Source organism: Perognathus longimembris, chromosome 16 (assembly GCF_023159225.1).
Source record: "Perognathus longimembris pacificus isolate PPM17 chromosome 16, ASM2315922v1, whole genome shotgun sequence".
Classification (NCBI taxonomy): Eukaryota; Metazoa; Chordata; class Mammalia; order Rodentia; family Heteromyidae; genus Perognathus; species Perognathus longimembris.
In genome coordinates this window covers 13262981-13279144 of record NC_063176.1, presented here as the reverse complement: position 1 = coordinate 13279144, position 16164 = coordinate 13262981, and the positions used below count along the sequence as shown (strand labels likewise).

Sequence of the window (16164 nt, the reverse complement as noted above, 5' to 3'; positions counted from 1 at the left end):
AGATTATCTCTCATAAGTGAAAGCTCTTCCTTCGTGTTGTTACTGTTACATTGGAGACATGATTTTACCATGGAGCCCCAGCTGGCTTCCAACTCTTTATCCTCTGACTTCAGCCCCCTGAGCTCTAGGAATACAGGTATGTGCTGCTACACCAGACTCTAAAACACCAGTTAGTAAAATGTCTGGTGACAGTGCACAGATATTCATATTTAAAAACAAACAACAACAAAAAATAGGTACTCACCTCCAGCTGGCTGAAGTGATGTCCCTCCATCAACCTCCTGAGTAGCTAAACATCACCTAGCTTGATTCTTTTTTTTTTTTTTTTTTTTTTGCCAGTCCTGGGCCTTGGACTCAGGGCCTGAGCACTGTCCCTGGCTTCTTTTTGCTCAAGGCTAGCACTCTACCACTTGAGTGATAGGGTCACTTCTGGCCATTTTCTATATATGTGGTGCTGGGGAATCGAACCCAGGGCTTCATGTATACAAGGCAAGCATTCTTACCACTATGCCATATCATCAGCCCCACCTAGCTTGATTCTTGATCAGACTATTTAATTTTTAGAAAAAGATCATTATTGCTTTTATAGGATACACATACAATTTCCATATATTTTAGGATAGCACTCTAACTGTAACTCTTATTCATTTTGTGTTAGAATTTCCTAACAATGTAGAAATAAATCTGTATCTAAATATCTTATTCATTAAATGCAATACAATGCATACTTAAAGATACAGTTGAATGCAGGCTATTAAACAAATCTAGAGTTTGTAAATATTCTAAGGATAAATTTAAAGATTTATTAGACATCTACAAGTGCCTACTAGTTGTAAAATTATAAATTTTTACAAAAATCTTTAAAAATACTTTAAGCTTCATGCTAAAGAAAGTGAGCCACAAATGAAATCTCATTTTAGGATGTAAGGTGTCTGCTAACTCCTTTGCATACTGACTGCATGATACCACCTATGTGAACATACTTGATAGATCAAAATATGCACAAACACAACCCAGTGGAACTCTTGACTACTCCCTTCTCTGTGAATGAAGACTAATACCTCCTCCCATATTTGATTTTTGAAAACTAACTCATATACAAAATAAAAAAGAACCCATCTATTTAAAAAGGCACACACCTTTCATTTCTACCATTTTATTACAGATTTTTAACCTTAAAACATCATATTTATTTTCTTAGCATCCACTTTAAGAAAACAAGTCAGAGACAGGGGTAAGTTCTGTGTGTTTATGTGAACCAAATTATTCTTTAGAAATCCACAAATATATTCACTCTTTTAATATCAGAAAGTATTACATACTAGAATTAATGTTTAGACTTCAATTATCAGTTATACAAAAATAATATAGCATGAATTTTCATTTATTACAAAACAAAATACATTGTTTCAAGGTGAGTGCAACTAAAATAAACATGGGTCCCTGAATCTTTTATTTACCATTCAGCGCTTTGAATAACTGGCGGGAAATACAGGAAAGCAACATGTGGAGAAACCAGGATGGTCAGAAGTGGAGAAGCTGAAGACTCCACTCAAACTGGCTTCTAAGGAGCTTGGAGTTCCAGCACTGGGAGCACAAACTTGGATTAAGATAATGATTCCTAAAAATAGCCTATTCAATGCAAATATGTCACCTTGATTACACAAGGCACAAGGAAACTTGCCAAAAAAGTTAGTTCAAGTCAGCAGCTCAAAGGAGAACTTGGGTTTCCAAACCTTTATTCTGCTGTTTTGCATTAAGAAGAGGATTTATGAGAGACAGCCCAGAGACATTGGTGGTAGTAGCCACCCATCACCGTGAATCTGTGGGAGCAGAAGGAGGAACTTAAGGCTGTCATGGGGAATTTGAAGAAGAAAATGCCCCAAAGGTCACTTTTCCAAGGGTAAGAGAAAAAAGAGATACCAAGTGAAATTCTTGAATGTGAAGCTATGTGAGCCATGACCAAATGATCCTTCTCTTTGGTCTTCTCTTGTAGCAAACATTATTTGGGCAAGTGATCATATACATACATATATATATATATATATGTATATGTGTGTTAGTATAAATTAAATTAGAATCAATAGATCCATCTTTCTTTTAATTCCAGCTCAGTCGTATTGTAATGTCATTGATAGCATAAATTCACGTCGACGTTTAGTTATCCTTGTTCAAAACGAGGAAAATACTCTGTGGTAAACACTTTCAGTAATAATCTACTTCAACAATAACAAAACTATAAAGAGAGGATGGAATGTTTTATAAAGCAATAATTGTCATTTGTCCTTGTTAGACACTCAAAGAATGAAAAGGTTGGAGAAACATTTTGGAGGCAAAGTGGGACAGGAATGCCATCGTCTTGACCTGCCTTGGCTTGGCAAGTGCTGGGATTACAGGCATGTACCACCAGACTCCACCAGAAAATCAGTCTTTAAAGAAGGGATATGTCAAGTGATGAAAGGAAGGAAATGATGGTTTATTCTAGATGAAAACTTGTGAGCACCTGTGATACGATGACCTTGGATATCCCACAGAGACATAAAGACCCCAACACATGAAAACAATATGTCCAAACCCTACCAATCTCGTTAAAACTTTGGTAGGGGAAGTTTGGTAAAAATTATTGAGGACTAATATTGTCAAATTTATTGTTTTGTTTCTAAATATATGCTCTGATTGAGGAGACTTGATCAGAATTAAGTTTTAATTTGTTTTGTTTGTGCATCTCACATTGGAATAAGATAAAAATTTATTTAAATATATTCAATATCTGTACCTAATGTCAATAGTAGGGCAATATCAATTAAATATAATTATGCAGAGCAGAAATCCAATGCAATTGATAAAATATAGAAATTAAAATATATTTTTTTAAATGGCAAAAATTATGGCATCCATTTAAAGGGTATTCTCTGGAATATATTTGCAAATAGGTAGTTTGGTAACGTAGAATTGCTTTATTTATAAATCACTAGACATAAACTGGATCAAAACCAAGGCAGCAAAATTAGCCCATATAAATTGTTAGTTGTGGATATTTCTATTTCAAAGAAGGAATGGAGCATATCATTCTGACCACTGATTCCTTATTCACTATAGAAAATATACTGGTGGTTTTGCAATTAATCTGACATTTTTATTTAGAGTACATTTTAGAGACACGGATCTTTTCCACATTATGTGCCTCATTTCTTTGATGTAGAATTATCACTGGGCAGTGTGGGACTGCTAGTATAACAAACAGCAATAGGAGAATATCAATAAACATTTTCCATTAGTTGGTCAAATCCATTAACATAGTATAAAATATGATATGAAGGAGTGGATACCTCTGGTTTATACTGATATAGCAAATACCAAGACAAACACTTTAAAAGTTTGTTAGAATAACAGTTGGGACTATTCCTGTAAGAAAGACATTAAGACACACGTGTTATGACTTTAAATAGCAATATAAACAAGGATTTGTTAACAGTACCTTTTCTAGAACCCTTTTTAACACTGCATACAGCATGCAGGTCTGTCTACTTGCTCAAATTAATTTTATGTATTTATCTATACCACCTCATTCCCAGAATGACTTGAAGTTTGTGTACTTCATTTAAAAACACAAACTACCGGGCTGGGGATATGGCCTAGTGGCAAGAGTGCCTGCCTCATATACATAAGACCCTGGGTTCGATTCCCCAGCACCACATATACAGAAAATGGCCAGAAGTGGCGCTGTGGCTCAAGTGGCAGAGTGCTAGCCTTGAGCAAAAAGAAGCCAGGGACAGTGCTCAGACCCTGAGTCCAAGCCCCAGGACTGGCAAAAAAAAAAAAACAAAAACACAAACTACCTAGCCAGAAGCTCTTCTGTCATTCATTCATAGGCACTACTTTGACCCCATGTGCATTGATGTAGGTGAGAAGAATTCGGGCTCTCTGTTCTATCACATCGATGAGCTTCTCAATTCCTTGTCTACCTCCTTGACTTTCCCAGTACACCTTATCAAGAAACAGAGACTGAAGGAGTTTCTGCCGTAAGTGCTGGCTCTTCAAAACAGAAACTGCAGACTCGGGAAACCTGAAAAAATAACATGACATTTCATGCTTCGTGATTGCTTGGAAAAAGTATTCCTTTCCACGTTACTCTGCTCTTCATTAATCGGACATGAATCACATGACAAAATGACATATTGAGAACCAAAACATTTTGTCACTAGCTGACACCTCTCCTAATAATAATATACTAGAAAAACATGCTTCAAGTGAACTTCATTTTTTATACATCAGAATTTCACATACAAGGCAATATTTACAAGCAGAGAAAGGTACAGAATTAGTATTCCATTAGATCAGCAAAAATATTTCCCTCGATATTAAAACTTCCTTTACCCATAGAACTCCTATAATAGTACCTTCACAGTGTGAAGGTGAGGTTTTGTGTTAAAAAAAAATGTTAGAAGCAAAATGCTGACAGTATTGCTAATTAACTTTTCTTGAGTAAAAGTTACACAACTGACTTTGAATTGTGACAATCCTAAATGTATGTGTTACAATGAGAAAGGAATCATTGAAAAGACTGAGAAAGAACTGCCTTTGATTCAGATTATATTTCCGGAATGTTATGACTTGAGAACATTATATTTTAGTGAAGTGTTAGATTCTACTGCACTCCAGGTCTTTACATCCTTGGAGTCATGACAGTGAAGGGGATAGAGGGACTCCAACCATTCCTCTTCTTCTCTACTTCCATCTAGACACCAGTGGGCAAAACCACTGTAAGAACTTCCATTGTGGTACACCACTCTTGTGGAACGACCAGCAAATAGTCATGGACTATAGTCATGGACTAGCCTGCAAAGCTGTGAGCTTTCTATATTGTAAGATGATTATCTCAGCCAACGTAGTAGAGAAAGCTGGCCAATTTTAAATAAATCTAGTCAAATTTAAGTTTCATTGCCAGTGAGTCCCATAAAGGGATATCTCTCTGCAGCACTGAAGGCCATGTCAGAAAGTTCCCAGCTAAATTACCTAGGGAATCTATTACACTTGCTTCTCTTTTATAGAAAGTGCAAATTCAGAGGTTGCTATGTGCCATATCTGATGAACTTTGCAAATTGTCTGGTTCAAATATCACAGGAGATAGTGTGCTAAACCCATAATTTGGCTTTGCTCAGCTCTCCTTAGGATTCTGGGAGGGCATTGTGAAAATACCAGGACTTACTGGAATTTTCAATAATCAGTGGCACCTGAAATTTTTCAGTAAGGAAAAGCACATACTTCAAGAGCACACCTTGCCCCAAATCCCAGATCTTATAAACACTTCCCCTCACCAAAATGAGGGAAAGACTGGGATTGGTGAGGTGACGTCCAAACTACAGCACAGATACTACCCAGAGTGTACAAATGCCAGGGATCCAGCGCCTGGTGAATCTGATGCTGCTCAAAGGCCCCAAGCCGCAGAGCCGGACATGTTTAACAACTCTCAGAGGATCACACTCAGTAACGCCTTTTACATGCTCTGAGACATGTCCTGTGTAATCACATAGGCTGGAGTAGTAAGTAGCTTTTTTTGCTCCATGAAGTATTACTGATCCATGAATTGTAAATTCTATAGCTCTTCAACAGATTTAGCTGTGGCAGAAAGGATGAGATGAAAGTGTCAGAACTGTTACTCTCTTCAGTGACTAATATTTTCAATAAAAGAAAACAAGAATATTGCTGGTACCTTCATGACCTTTGATTGCTAGGAATTCTCAATGCATAAGTGTGGGATTAGCAATGTCTTCCACTTTGCTTCAATGTGAGAATTATATATTCAAAGAAGGTTTGATCTTAAGTCCATTCCTTTTCGTAATGCATTTAGACTTTAATAGTCTTTGAGAAAATAAATAAAATAATTCATATTTATCTGAAAGTGTGAAATGGATGAGCTGTATGCTCGAGGCACTTTCAATTCTAAGAGGAAATTTAAGGCCTTTTAATATCAGCTGAGTAAGTAATGACTTAAGAATGCAAATTTTTTCTATGCATAAATTTTCCTTAGCTTAGACAGTTAAAAGCCAAGAATCTGCCATGTATTTGGCTTTTGATTCACAAATACATGTGAAGAACAGGTCTAACAGAGGAGATGGCAAAACCTCATGAAAGTGGGTCTCACAAAACAGGAAAGAGTGTTGCTTTAGATGTCAAAAGTATATAAAATCCACATACAGTATATAAAATCACAGAGCTCAGGAAGAACAATTTGAATGCACTTCTGAGTATTATAACCGATAGTTTTATACTTCTGTATTTTCCTGCTTTTGCCTTGGGTTTTGGTGCGGGCAGGTGTGGGGTAGGGCCTCATTGATGCTAGGCAAGTGTTCTTCCACTGTGCTGTGCTTCCAGCCTTATTAACAAGCTTAATGATCACAGAGTTTGAATGCCACAGGGTATTACAAGAAGAAACAGGATGCTTTCCTGTCATCACTTAGATTCACTATGCTATTCTACCAGTGCACCTTTGTGATTTCAAGGGTTCAATCTACCCTAATTTCTTAGTCAATCTGATTCTTGACTAAAGCATGAAGCAAATGGAAGGTGTATCTACTAGCTGTGAAATGAAGCTAGTCGTCCAGCCACAATTTCTGAAGCTCAGAATTTATAGCTACTTCCTGCCACTAGGGAATCTTTATCTCTTCTCTCTACAAATAGTTGTAAGATCAAATGCCCCATAATCACTTCTTGTATTTTCCCTCTGAAACACAGAATTCCTTCTTTACTTTTACATGGATCCCCTTCCACTCAGACTCCTTTCTAAGTTCTGTCAGAGGTCTCCAAGTTTTTTAGATTTTTCCCTGAATTTTTACTCAGTCCTGAGTATAACGATACTTCCCTAACTGGCCTCCTCCTTCCACCTTCATTTCTGGTATTCCATATCTCCCTCCCCAATCTATATCACCTGAAAGAATTTTTAAGATTTCAAAAGCCCTCTTATCTGACCTCAAGAGCAGCTGTCCTGTTACATTGTGTCCTGTTCCCTAGTTGGCAATCTTTCCCCCCTGTATTGAAGTAATTTGTGTTTATTATAAAATAGGACATTCTGCCATATCAGTATCTGCAGGTCTATTGCATTCTCCTGTGTTCCACCTTGCTCCCTAACGTTGAGTCTTTGCCTGTTTATCTATGCTTTTCCAGTCCCTATTCTAGCAACCCCTATGCTTGTCCAATCTAACCCCACAAGGATTTTCCTCAATGTGGGCCAAGAAACCTAAGTTAATGAATTATTTCTAAATCAATATAATGTAATAAAACTCTCTCTTCTGTAAAAGTGGGAAATTTGCATTTATGCCCAGTGAAATATAGATGAACAGTGATTGTGCTTATTGTACCTGTCACAGTGAAAAAAATCAGGGCACATTATCTACCAGTTACCTTTCTTCAAAACTGATTAACCTTAATACATTTTTCCCTTCACTGATTTTTATGGAGTTTACTGAATATAGCATGTCTTGATTAAAATTGCCCACATCTTAATTTAAGTCATTCATTTCTCTAACTCATGTATCTTGGATCATTTCTTTAAATTAACTGCTTAACTAATAGGAATAATGCAATTTCTTGGTCATGATCTATTTAAAAACACAACTGGAGAATTCCTTACAACAAAAATGTCAAGAAATAAAAAGTAAATGTTGAAGCAATATTTTGCCTATTTCCATCTATTTAGGATACAAATTCTTTGAAGTTAAATTAAGTCTTTACAAAGGATGACAAAAATAAATTATCTTGATATTTAAAAAAAAAGAAACCTGTTGGACAGAAGACATGATATGAAACTTGTAGGCTCTTGGGCTGCTGAAGGATGTGCTGGTTCCCTGAATGGTTGGTTTCCCTTCTCTGGCTCTCTATTCCAAGATTCACATTCAAAATCCTTTGAAGGATTACATCTAATAGAGTATGTGTACATCCATAAATATATTACTTCCATCAGAAAACTTACTCTTTGATGCCTTCCAACAATTTGAAGTTTAAGTTATCTTCACTTCTGTCAAAGAAACCCTTATTGTCTATAAAGACCAAATGCCTTGGGTCGTGTGTTCGCTGGACAATGTGGGCTAGAGGCACAGAACTGGGGTCACCACAGTTTGGTTTCAATCCATTCTGCACACAGGTATCTTCCTTCCGTGGTCGGAATCCACAGCAATTTGTATCTAAGCGATTATAAATCTGGAAATGGAAAATAAAACCAAAATCCAAGATGTTAAGGGGAGAATAAGCTTGAGACAGTCAGATTTCCAAAGAGTTGGGATTTCTGAATCACTGACTTGCCAGACTTTGAGTGAGCCCGGCTCATTTAATTCAAGGCAACTCTCAGAATAAATCCAAGGTCCACGCCTTCTGACTCAGCAGTGGTTCTAAGCATTTGCAGCTTCTGGTAATAGCACAAAAGTCAAATGAGCCAAGATAGACATCTCCACCCTGAGTATTCAAAGTTCCCACTGACCCCACAGGCACACATGTGACCAGAGGATTTCAGACTTCACTCAGGAATGAAAAGACACCATTAGGCTTTCATGTATCATTTTCTTATGCCCTTCCAATGGGGACATACAAACTCTAATCAATTCATCTGCTCTAAAAGAGAGAGAAGGAAACTCCAGGAAACTCTTATCTCCAAGTAACCACCAAAAAAGCTGGGAGTGAGTTGTGGCTCAAGTTGTAGAGCACTAACCTTGAGCAAAAATCTCAGGAACAACACCCAGGCCTTGAGTTCTGCTTCTTCATTATTCTCCTTTAGTTTATCCCCTGATGTCACTGGGTTTTGTGTTGGGGTTTTTTTTTGGGGGGGGGGGGTGGTGTGGAGGTTTTTTTGGTACCCTGTATCTTGTATATACATTTATCTGATTTGAGGAAGGGGAGGAGAACAACAAAATGGTGAAACAGACTGGGAATATGGCTTAGTGGTAGAGTGCTTGCTTTGTATTGCTTTGTATGCATGAAGCCCTGGGTTCAATTCCTCAGTACCACATAAACAGAAAAAGCTGGAAGTGGCACTGTGGCTCAAGTGGTAGAGTGCTAGCCTTAAGAAAAAAAGAAAAAGAAAAAAGAAGCCAGGGACAGTGCTTGGACCCCTAGGACTGGCCAAAAAAAAAAAAAAATAGCAAGACCACGAACAAAGGGTAAACCAATGCAACAGGGATACTCACAAGACACTATGTTGGAAATTAACTTTACAACTTGGGGGGAAAGAAGTTCCTGGGGAGGGAAAGTGGGAGAAAATGAGAGAGGGGGTAACAATGTTCAACAAGAAATGTGCTCATGAACTTGCTTATGTAACTGTAAACCCTCTGTTCATCACCCTTAAAATAAAATTAAAATTAAAAAAGAAGTTCATGGTTGAGCATGCTCACTGAATGGCTGGGAAGTAAAGTAGACTAGGAAGGGGCTGGAGTCTCACAATCCCCTTCAAGGATCTGTCCAGTGAACTGAACGCCTCTCACTAATTGCCACCTCTTTAAGGTTTCCATACTAGCCGATAGTACCACAGGCCTCTAGGGGATGTTTAAGATCTCAACTAGAAGCCAGGTGGGGTGGTACATGCCTTTAATTCCAAGCTGTGAGGGAGTAAGAGGTAGAAGCATCACAAGCTTACCAGCCCAGGCTAAGTTAGCAAGACCCTATCTCAAAACACAAAATGTCTGGAGATATAACTCAGGTGGTAATGGGCTTGGTTAGCATGCTGTTCAGAAGAGAATTCAGTCCTCCAAATGTATTGTTACATATAATGAGCTCTTCAGAGGTAAGCCTTAATTTGATCGCATCTATAAATGTAATACTTTTCTATTTTTAAAACTACATGAAAAGTTACATTTGGAAAATACTTATGCAAGTCATCTTTTTCCACAATGCCAACATAAGATTGTTTCCTGCGGAGTATTTTTAAAGTGTTCTTTCTGTCTGCTCTAATTTTGAATCACTCAGCTGTCTGGCGATTTCACTTCCTTGACAGGCGGTGACGCCATGCAAGTCCGACAGACATTATTGCTGAAATTGGGCATGCGTTTTCTTCCACAAAATATTGCTGCTTGATTTTTTTTCAGATCCACACATGGACTTGGGGGAAATATTGTCACATACAGAGTATATGGATGTACATGGTATGTGGTATGTGTGCGATTGTGTGTAATGCATACAGTGTATGTGAATGTGTGTTATGTTGTGGTATGTATTATATGTGTGTGGTTGGTATGTGTGTGTGTGCACAGTGTCTGTGTTGATTTTGTATGTGATGTATGTTGTATGTGTTACTTCTGTGTGTGATGTATGGTGTGTGTATATGTACCTAGAGATTTAGAATAAAACTATAAACCCTCAAATAATCTGTTTGCTCTGTTTGCTCTGATCCTCCAGTTGTCATGAATTATGTCTTTGGATTATTGCTTTTGTCTAGCCAAGAGCTTATGTAGCTCTTAAATCACACTCTCTGAATCTTCTCTAAATTTTGTTTATAATCTTCCTTCCAAACTCCCATTCAATTTACCAAAACTAATTTGACTACAAAAGTATAATCCACTCAAATTCAGTGTCATTTTGCTTGGCAGGTGATTTAGTTATATATTGTATACATTTCTGCTTATTTTGAAGACAGTTTGCCAATTTTAAAGCCTAATAAAGTACGTTCTACACAGCTATGATTCTATAATGCACTTTTAATATACTTGTTTATAACACACATTAAAACAATCATTTCATTTAAGTACCTCATGATTAAGCTCTATAGCTCACACCTAAGTGTCTATGTTCTTTGGTAATTATCCTACAAAGAAGGCTGTTGGGGGATAAATTTTGTCTGCTAAGCAATTCTGAATCTTAATAATTATCATAGCTTGCATGTATCCACATCTTCTCATTCTTTAAAGCAAGAGAAATTTTCTTGCAAATTATACCTACATTTGAAAACAATTGCCAACCACGATCTCCCACAAAACTTATCTTTCCTTTTATAGGGAAATAAAGCTTTTTGATATTTACCTAACTAAAATTATACTAAAAAAAAAAAAAACAGGTGTTCTAGCAAATTTCCTTTTGTTTTTCGTGAAGAGATATGTTTAGATATGTTTCCTTTTAGAGATATTTTTATTCCATTTTTAGTTTTGTTGGTTTTGCCTGTAGGGAGACGTATCTTCCGAATGACTCAGCATAGTACCTAAGCCAGGGCACCTGAGCCTCACTGACTTGAAACCAGTCGGTCGCTGGTAACTCACGCCTGTCATCCTAGCTACTCAGGAGACAGATAAAGAGGATCAAGGTTTGAAGCCAGTTGAGGCAAAAAAGTCTTTTGGACTTTTAAGTGGAGATGTCATCTCCAGATAACCAGAAAAAAGCTGGACTAGGGGCATTGCTCAACAGATAGAGCACCAATCAAGCAAACCAAGCAAACTCAATAGCTTGAGTTCATACTCTGGTACCAACAAAACAGAAAAGAAAGAAATCTGCAGGTACATAAGGCTTTCCACATGCACAATTAAATCATAATACCACATACTGAGTGTTTAGTATGTACAAGGAATGGTATACTTTATCTTTCACATGGATTGTTTCATTCAGTCCACCTAGAAACCTTAAGTGACTGGTACTACAAGGGTCACTGCTGGTAAGTCAGGAAGTACAGGTGTAAGGAGACTAACCAACTTCCTACCCTGAAGTCCCTCAGCTCACAAGGGGTAGAACTCAGGATTCCACCCAAGTGCTCCTGACTTTGAGTCCCTGCTCTCAGTCAGTCATTCACTGGGTCTCTCTAGTGATGCCTCCAGGGCATGAGTAGCAATTGCACTGGCAAAGAACGTTAGGTGATATGCCATTGGTCCATGTCGGCTTATAGGAATTTCAGCAGAACTTCCATGCAAAACTTTATCAAAAAGCTCATGAAGGAGAGCCCTTCCAGTAAGATGTAAGAGACTGGAGGTATTCGCTAGAAAAAAGCAAAGGTACCCTGGTACCAGTGGCTCACACCTGTAATCCTAGCTACTCAGGAGGTTGAGATCTAAGGGTCATGGTTCAAAGCCAGCCCAGGCAAGAAAGTCAGTGAGATTCTTATCTCTAATATCCTACTCAAAAAAGATGAAACTGGTTCTGTGGCTCAAGTGGTAGAGTGCTTGCCTTGATCACAAAGAAGCACAAGAACAGCGTCCAGGCCCAGAGATCAAGCCCCAGGACCAGGAAAAAAAATTAAAATTAAAAAAATAAGCAAAGATATGAGTATAGAAAATCTAAAGATAGCTATAAAGCAACAGATAGTATGAGAATAGTACCTGTCCAAATAGACTATTGTTTTGTTAAAATAATAATAGTAATAATATATAAATGTTGGAGAAATGAACACTGAAAAAACACAAAATACCTAACAAATTTTTGTTCAGCAGGTAAATTACTCCACCAAAATTCTATCAAATTTCTACATTCTGGGCTGGGGGTATGGCCTAGTGGCAAGAGTGCTTGCCTTGTATACATGAAGCCCTGGGTTCAATTCCCCAGCACCACTTATGTAGAAAATGGCCAGAAGTGGTGCTATGGCTCAAGTGGCAGAGTGCTAGCCTTGAGCAAAAAGAAGCCAGGGACAGCGCTCAGGCCCTGAGTCCAAGCCCCAGGACTGGCCAAAAAAAAAAAATTTTTTTTTTACATTCTTACTTGCAATATTTTGTCTCCTCCTGGTCTGACACACGGAACAGTACAGCCCAAGAACACATAGCTGGAAGTCATGGAACGCATGCGCAAGTAATCTAAGCAAATGGTGAATTAGAATCTGGGGCCTAAAATGAATGCTAGAGATAGGTGTGTCTGTGGGCTTCTTCATGTCCTCAGTGGAACTGGGAGAAAGGCAGAAGGCAAAGGAGCAAGGGAGCTAGGATCAGGGGAAATCATGAATAAAAAACGTCTGAGGCTGGGCTATGGTGGTCCATGCCTATAATCCTAGCTACTCAGAAGGAAGAGATATGAGAATCAGGGTTCGAAGCCAGCCCAGGTAAGAAAGTCTATAAAACTTAGCTCCAATGAAGCGCCCAAAAAGCCAGAAGTGGAGCTGTGGCTCAAGTGGTAGGGCCTTGATCACCCACCCAGGACAGCATCCAGGCCAGGCCCTGTATTCAAGCCCCAAGAATGGCACAACTAAACACATAAACACAAACACACACACATACACACACACACACACACACACACACACCAAAAAAACAATCTGAATGTACCTAGAAGCTGAGAGCAAACAAAATTAGGACCTTCTACCTCACATAAGATGGGGAAGTCCCAGTATCCAAATCTTTTTCTCATTTACTAGTTTTAGTTAAGTTAGATCAACCTGTGCACTTTTCCACCTCTATATAGGTCAGGGTGAACTTAGATCCACTTGTGTACATGTTGATGTGTCTTTCTGGCTTGGTCAGTCAGTATCATATGCTTCTCTCAGTATCTTCAAACTGCATATTTTGCCAATTTAAAATATGCATCTTTAGGGCTGGGGATATGGCCTAGTGGCAAGAGTGTCTGCCTCATATACATGAGGCCCTGGGTTCGATTCCCCAGCACCACATATACAGAAAATGGCCAGAAGTGGCGCTGTGGCTCAAGTGGCAGAGTGCTAGCCTTGAGCAAAAAGAAGCCAGGGACAGTGCTCAGGCCCTGAGTCCAAGCCCCAGGACTGGCCAAAAATAAATAAATAAATAAATAAATAAATAAATAAATAAATAAATAAATAAAATATACATCTTTAGAAAGAAAACTGAACTTTGAAGAAAGAAAGTTTACATATTTAACAAAAGATGTAAAAGTAGAATTTAGCAATTAGTCATAGTAATTCACCTAAGCCCATTCAATGAATGGCATTATTGAGTGTCCTTTGCTAAAAATTGCTACATACTTTGTATTCAGCTTGTTACAAAGCTTCTCCAAAGGATTGTCCTGTGCTGGAAAAAGATCAAACCAAAAAAAAGGCAGTTGCCTAGCCCTATAGAAATTTTCAAAGTAGTATACAGTTAATGAAGTAGAAAAAGAGTTACAAAGAAATAGGAAGGGAAAATGCTAGTCATCTTGTATTGGTTAAGTGTGTGTGTGTGTGTGTGTGTGTGTGTGTGTGTGTTGGTACAAGGGCTTGAACTCAGGGTCTAGGCACTGTCCACATGTTTTGCTCAAGGCTAGTGTTCTGCCACTGAGTCAGAACTCCACTTCCTCCGGCTTTGTGGTGATGAGGTGGAGATAAGCATCTCGACGACTTTCCTACCTGGAATGACTTCACATCAAGCTCCTCAGATCTCAGCCTCCTGAGAAGCTAGGATTCAAGGTGTGAGCCACTTTTTCCTTTCCTTCCTTTCGTCTTTCTTGGTTCTTTTTTCCTTTCTTTCTCTTCCTCTTTCTTCTTCCTCCTAATGTCACCAAGCATAGATCATAAATTCCCATACTTCATAGAGAATCTGCCATATGATTTGCCTCTAATAAGCATTTGACAAATGGTAAGTGACTATGATCAAAATAGCAAAAGGAAACGCTTTTCTCTCATCAGCAACACGCTAGCGGATACCCCTGAATCGAGCTTACTTCGCTGGACATTTGATTTGATTTTTTTTTATGCTTGCAGAAAAAGAAGTCATTTTCCACAAGGGTCTTAATTATTTTAAAAAGTCAAAGTTAGTGATATTATTGTCAGCATCCCCTCAGGCATAGACAGATACAAAACATGTGGACTTATTTATTAACTACTCACAGAGGAAAATGCTTTTGTTTCATGTTTGTCTTGTGTAAGTCAGTGCGTGCCTGCAGCCTTTCAAATGGGATTAGAGTTGGATCCATGTTGTCTACTGAATGTGTCAAGGTACATTTTGGAGACCATGGACAAGAGCAACCTGACAAGCCCACAGTCCCCAGGGGGCTTGTTATACAGATTTTACTTCCTACCCTGGGAGTTATACAAAGCAAAAGCCCACATGCTTCCCCCTCTCTTGCCTGCACCAGTAGCACTTGGGACCTCTCACCTCATGAAACAATGGATTTCACTTTTGTTCCTTGCTGCCATGGCAACAGGTACCTGCTAACTCAGTCAGTATGCAAATGTGGCTAGCAGAGCCACTGATGAAAGATGAGAAATGCAAAAATGATCTGTTAAATGTGTGTCTAACAATGGGCCCAGGCTCCTTGTATCTCTGCTTTTCTAAACAGCAATTTCTGTTCTATTCAAATTCCATTGTAGAAGTCCACATTTAAAAATAAATCAGTGTCAATGTACGTGGACTCAAGGAAGAATCTCTAGTTTCTTCCATTAGTGAATCTCAAGTAAAGACGTAGTAATGCTTCTTTGTGAATGAGCAAAAGTCTGATTAATGCTATCATATATGTGGATCTAGTTCTGTAGATACCAAATTTAAAGTCCATACTTCATACCGCAGGACAAGGGCCAGAAGCCAAGGGCTATCCCACAGAAAGGGTCACTAGGAAAGCAACAGTCTATTTTTAGGAAAAGAACATTCATATTCTATCATTTTAACAAGTAGTCTGCATGAAAATAACCTCTACCAAAGACATACCTATCTTCCCGTGAAGAAGTTAAAAGGGCAATCTTACATTTCGTAAAATTTTGATTGCTAGATGAATTTATGTTAAATAAAGAAACCTAAACTTGGAATAAAATAAGTACAATATAAGATTTTCTTACAATTATTTCCTTTAAGAAAGTGAACTATTATTTTTAATTCCTGTCACTAAGTAGGATTACAAGGGAGCTAAAAATCACGTTCATTTGTATCTGAAGAAGTACTGTCTTCTGTGAAGATGTCTCTTTCTTTTTTTTTTTTTTTTTTTGGCCAGTCCTGGGCCTTGGACTCAGGGCCTGAGCACTGTCCCTGGCTTCTTCCCACTCAAGGCTAGCACTCTGCCACTTGAGCCACAGCGCCACTTCTGGCCGTTTTCTGTATATGTGGTGCTGGGGAATCGAACCTAGGGCCTCGTGTATATGAGGCAGGCACTCTTGCCACTAGGCTATATCCCCAGCCCTCTCTTTCTTAACTGGATGTGTACTAATATATAGACTGAGTCTATCAATCTTATTTCTATTAATTTTATTTCCTCCTACAGTATAAACTTTATTAAAAGGAGATTTAAAAAAGATAAAGTAACTGTTAAATTGAAAATCTGATGATATTTAAGAGAATC

General features: G+C 38.2%; 1 protein-coding gene across 1 annotated transcript in view; it reads right to left on the bottom strand.

Moving 5' to 3' along the window:
• Positions 1-239: 239 nt before the first annotated feature.
• Gask1b (golgi associated kinase 1B) overlaps positions 240-16164 on the bottom strand; it is a 49148-nt gene continuing 33223 nt past the window's right edge. The window contains exons 3-6 of the mRNA XM_048364361.1: positions 7970-8196; positions 3825-4066; positions 529-3602; positions 240-300 (exon numbers count right to left, since the gene is read on the bottom strand). Coding sequence (XP_048220318.1) covers positions 3859-4066; positions 7970-8196 — 435 coding nt within the window. The 3' untranslated portion in view covers positions 240-300; positions 529-3602; positions 3825-3858. The remainder of the gene's footprint in view (positions 301-528; positions 3603-3824; positions 4067-7969; positions 8197-16164) is intronic.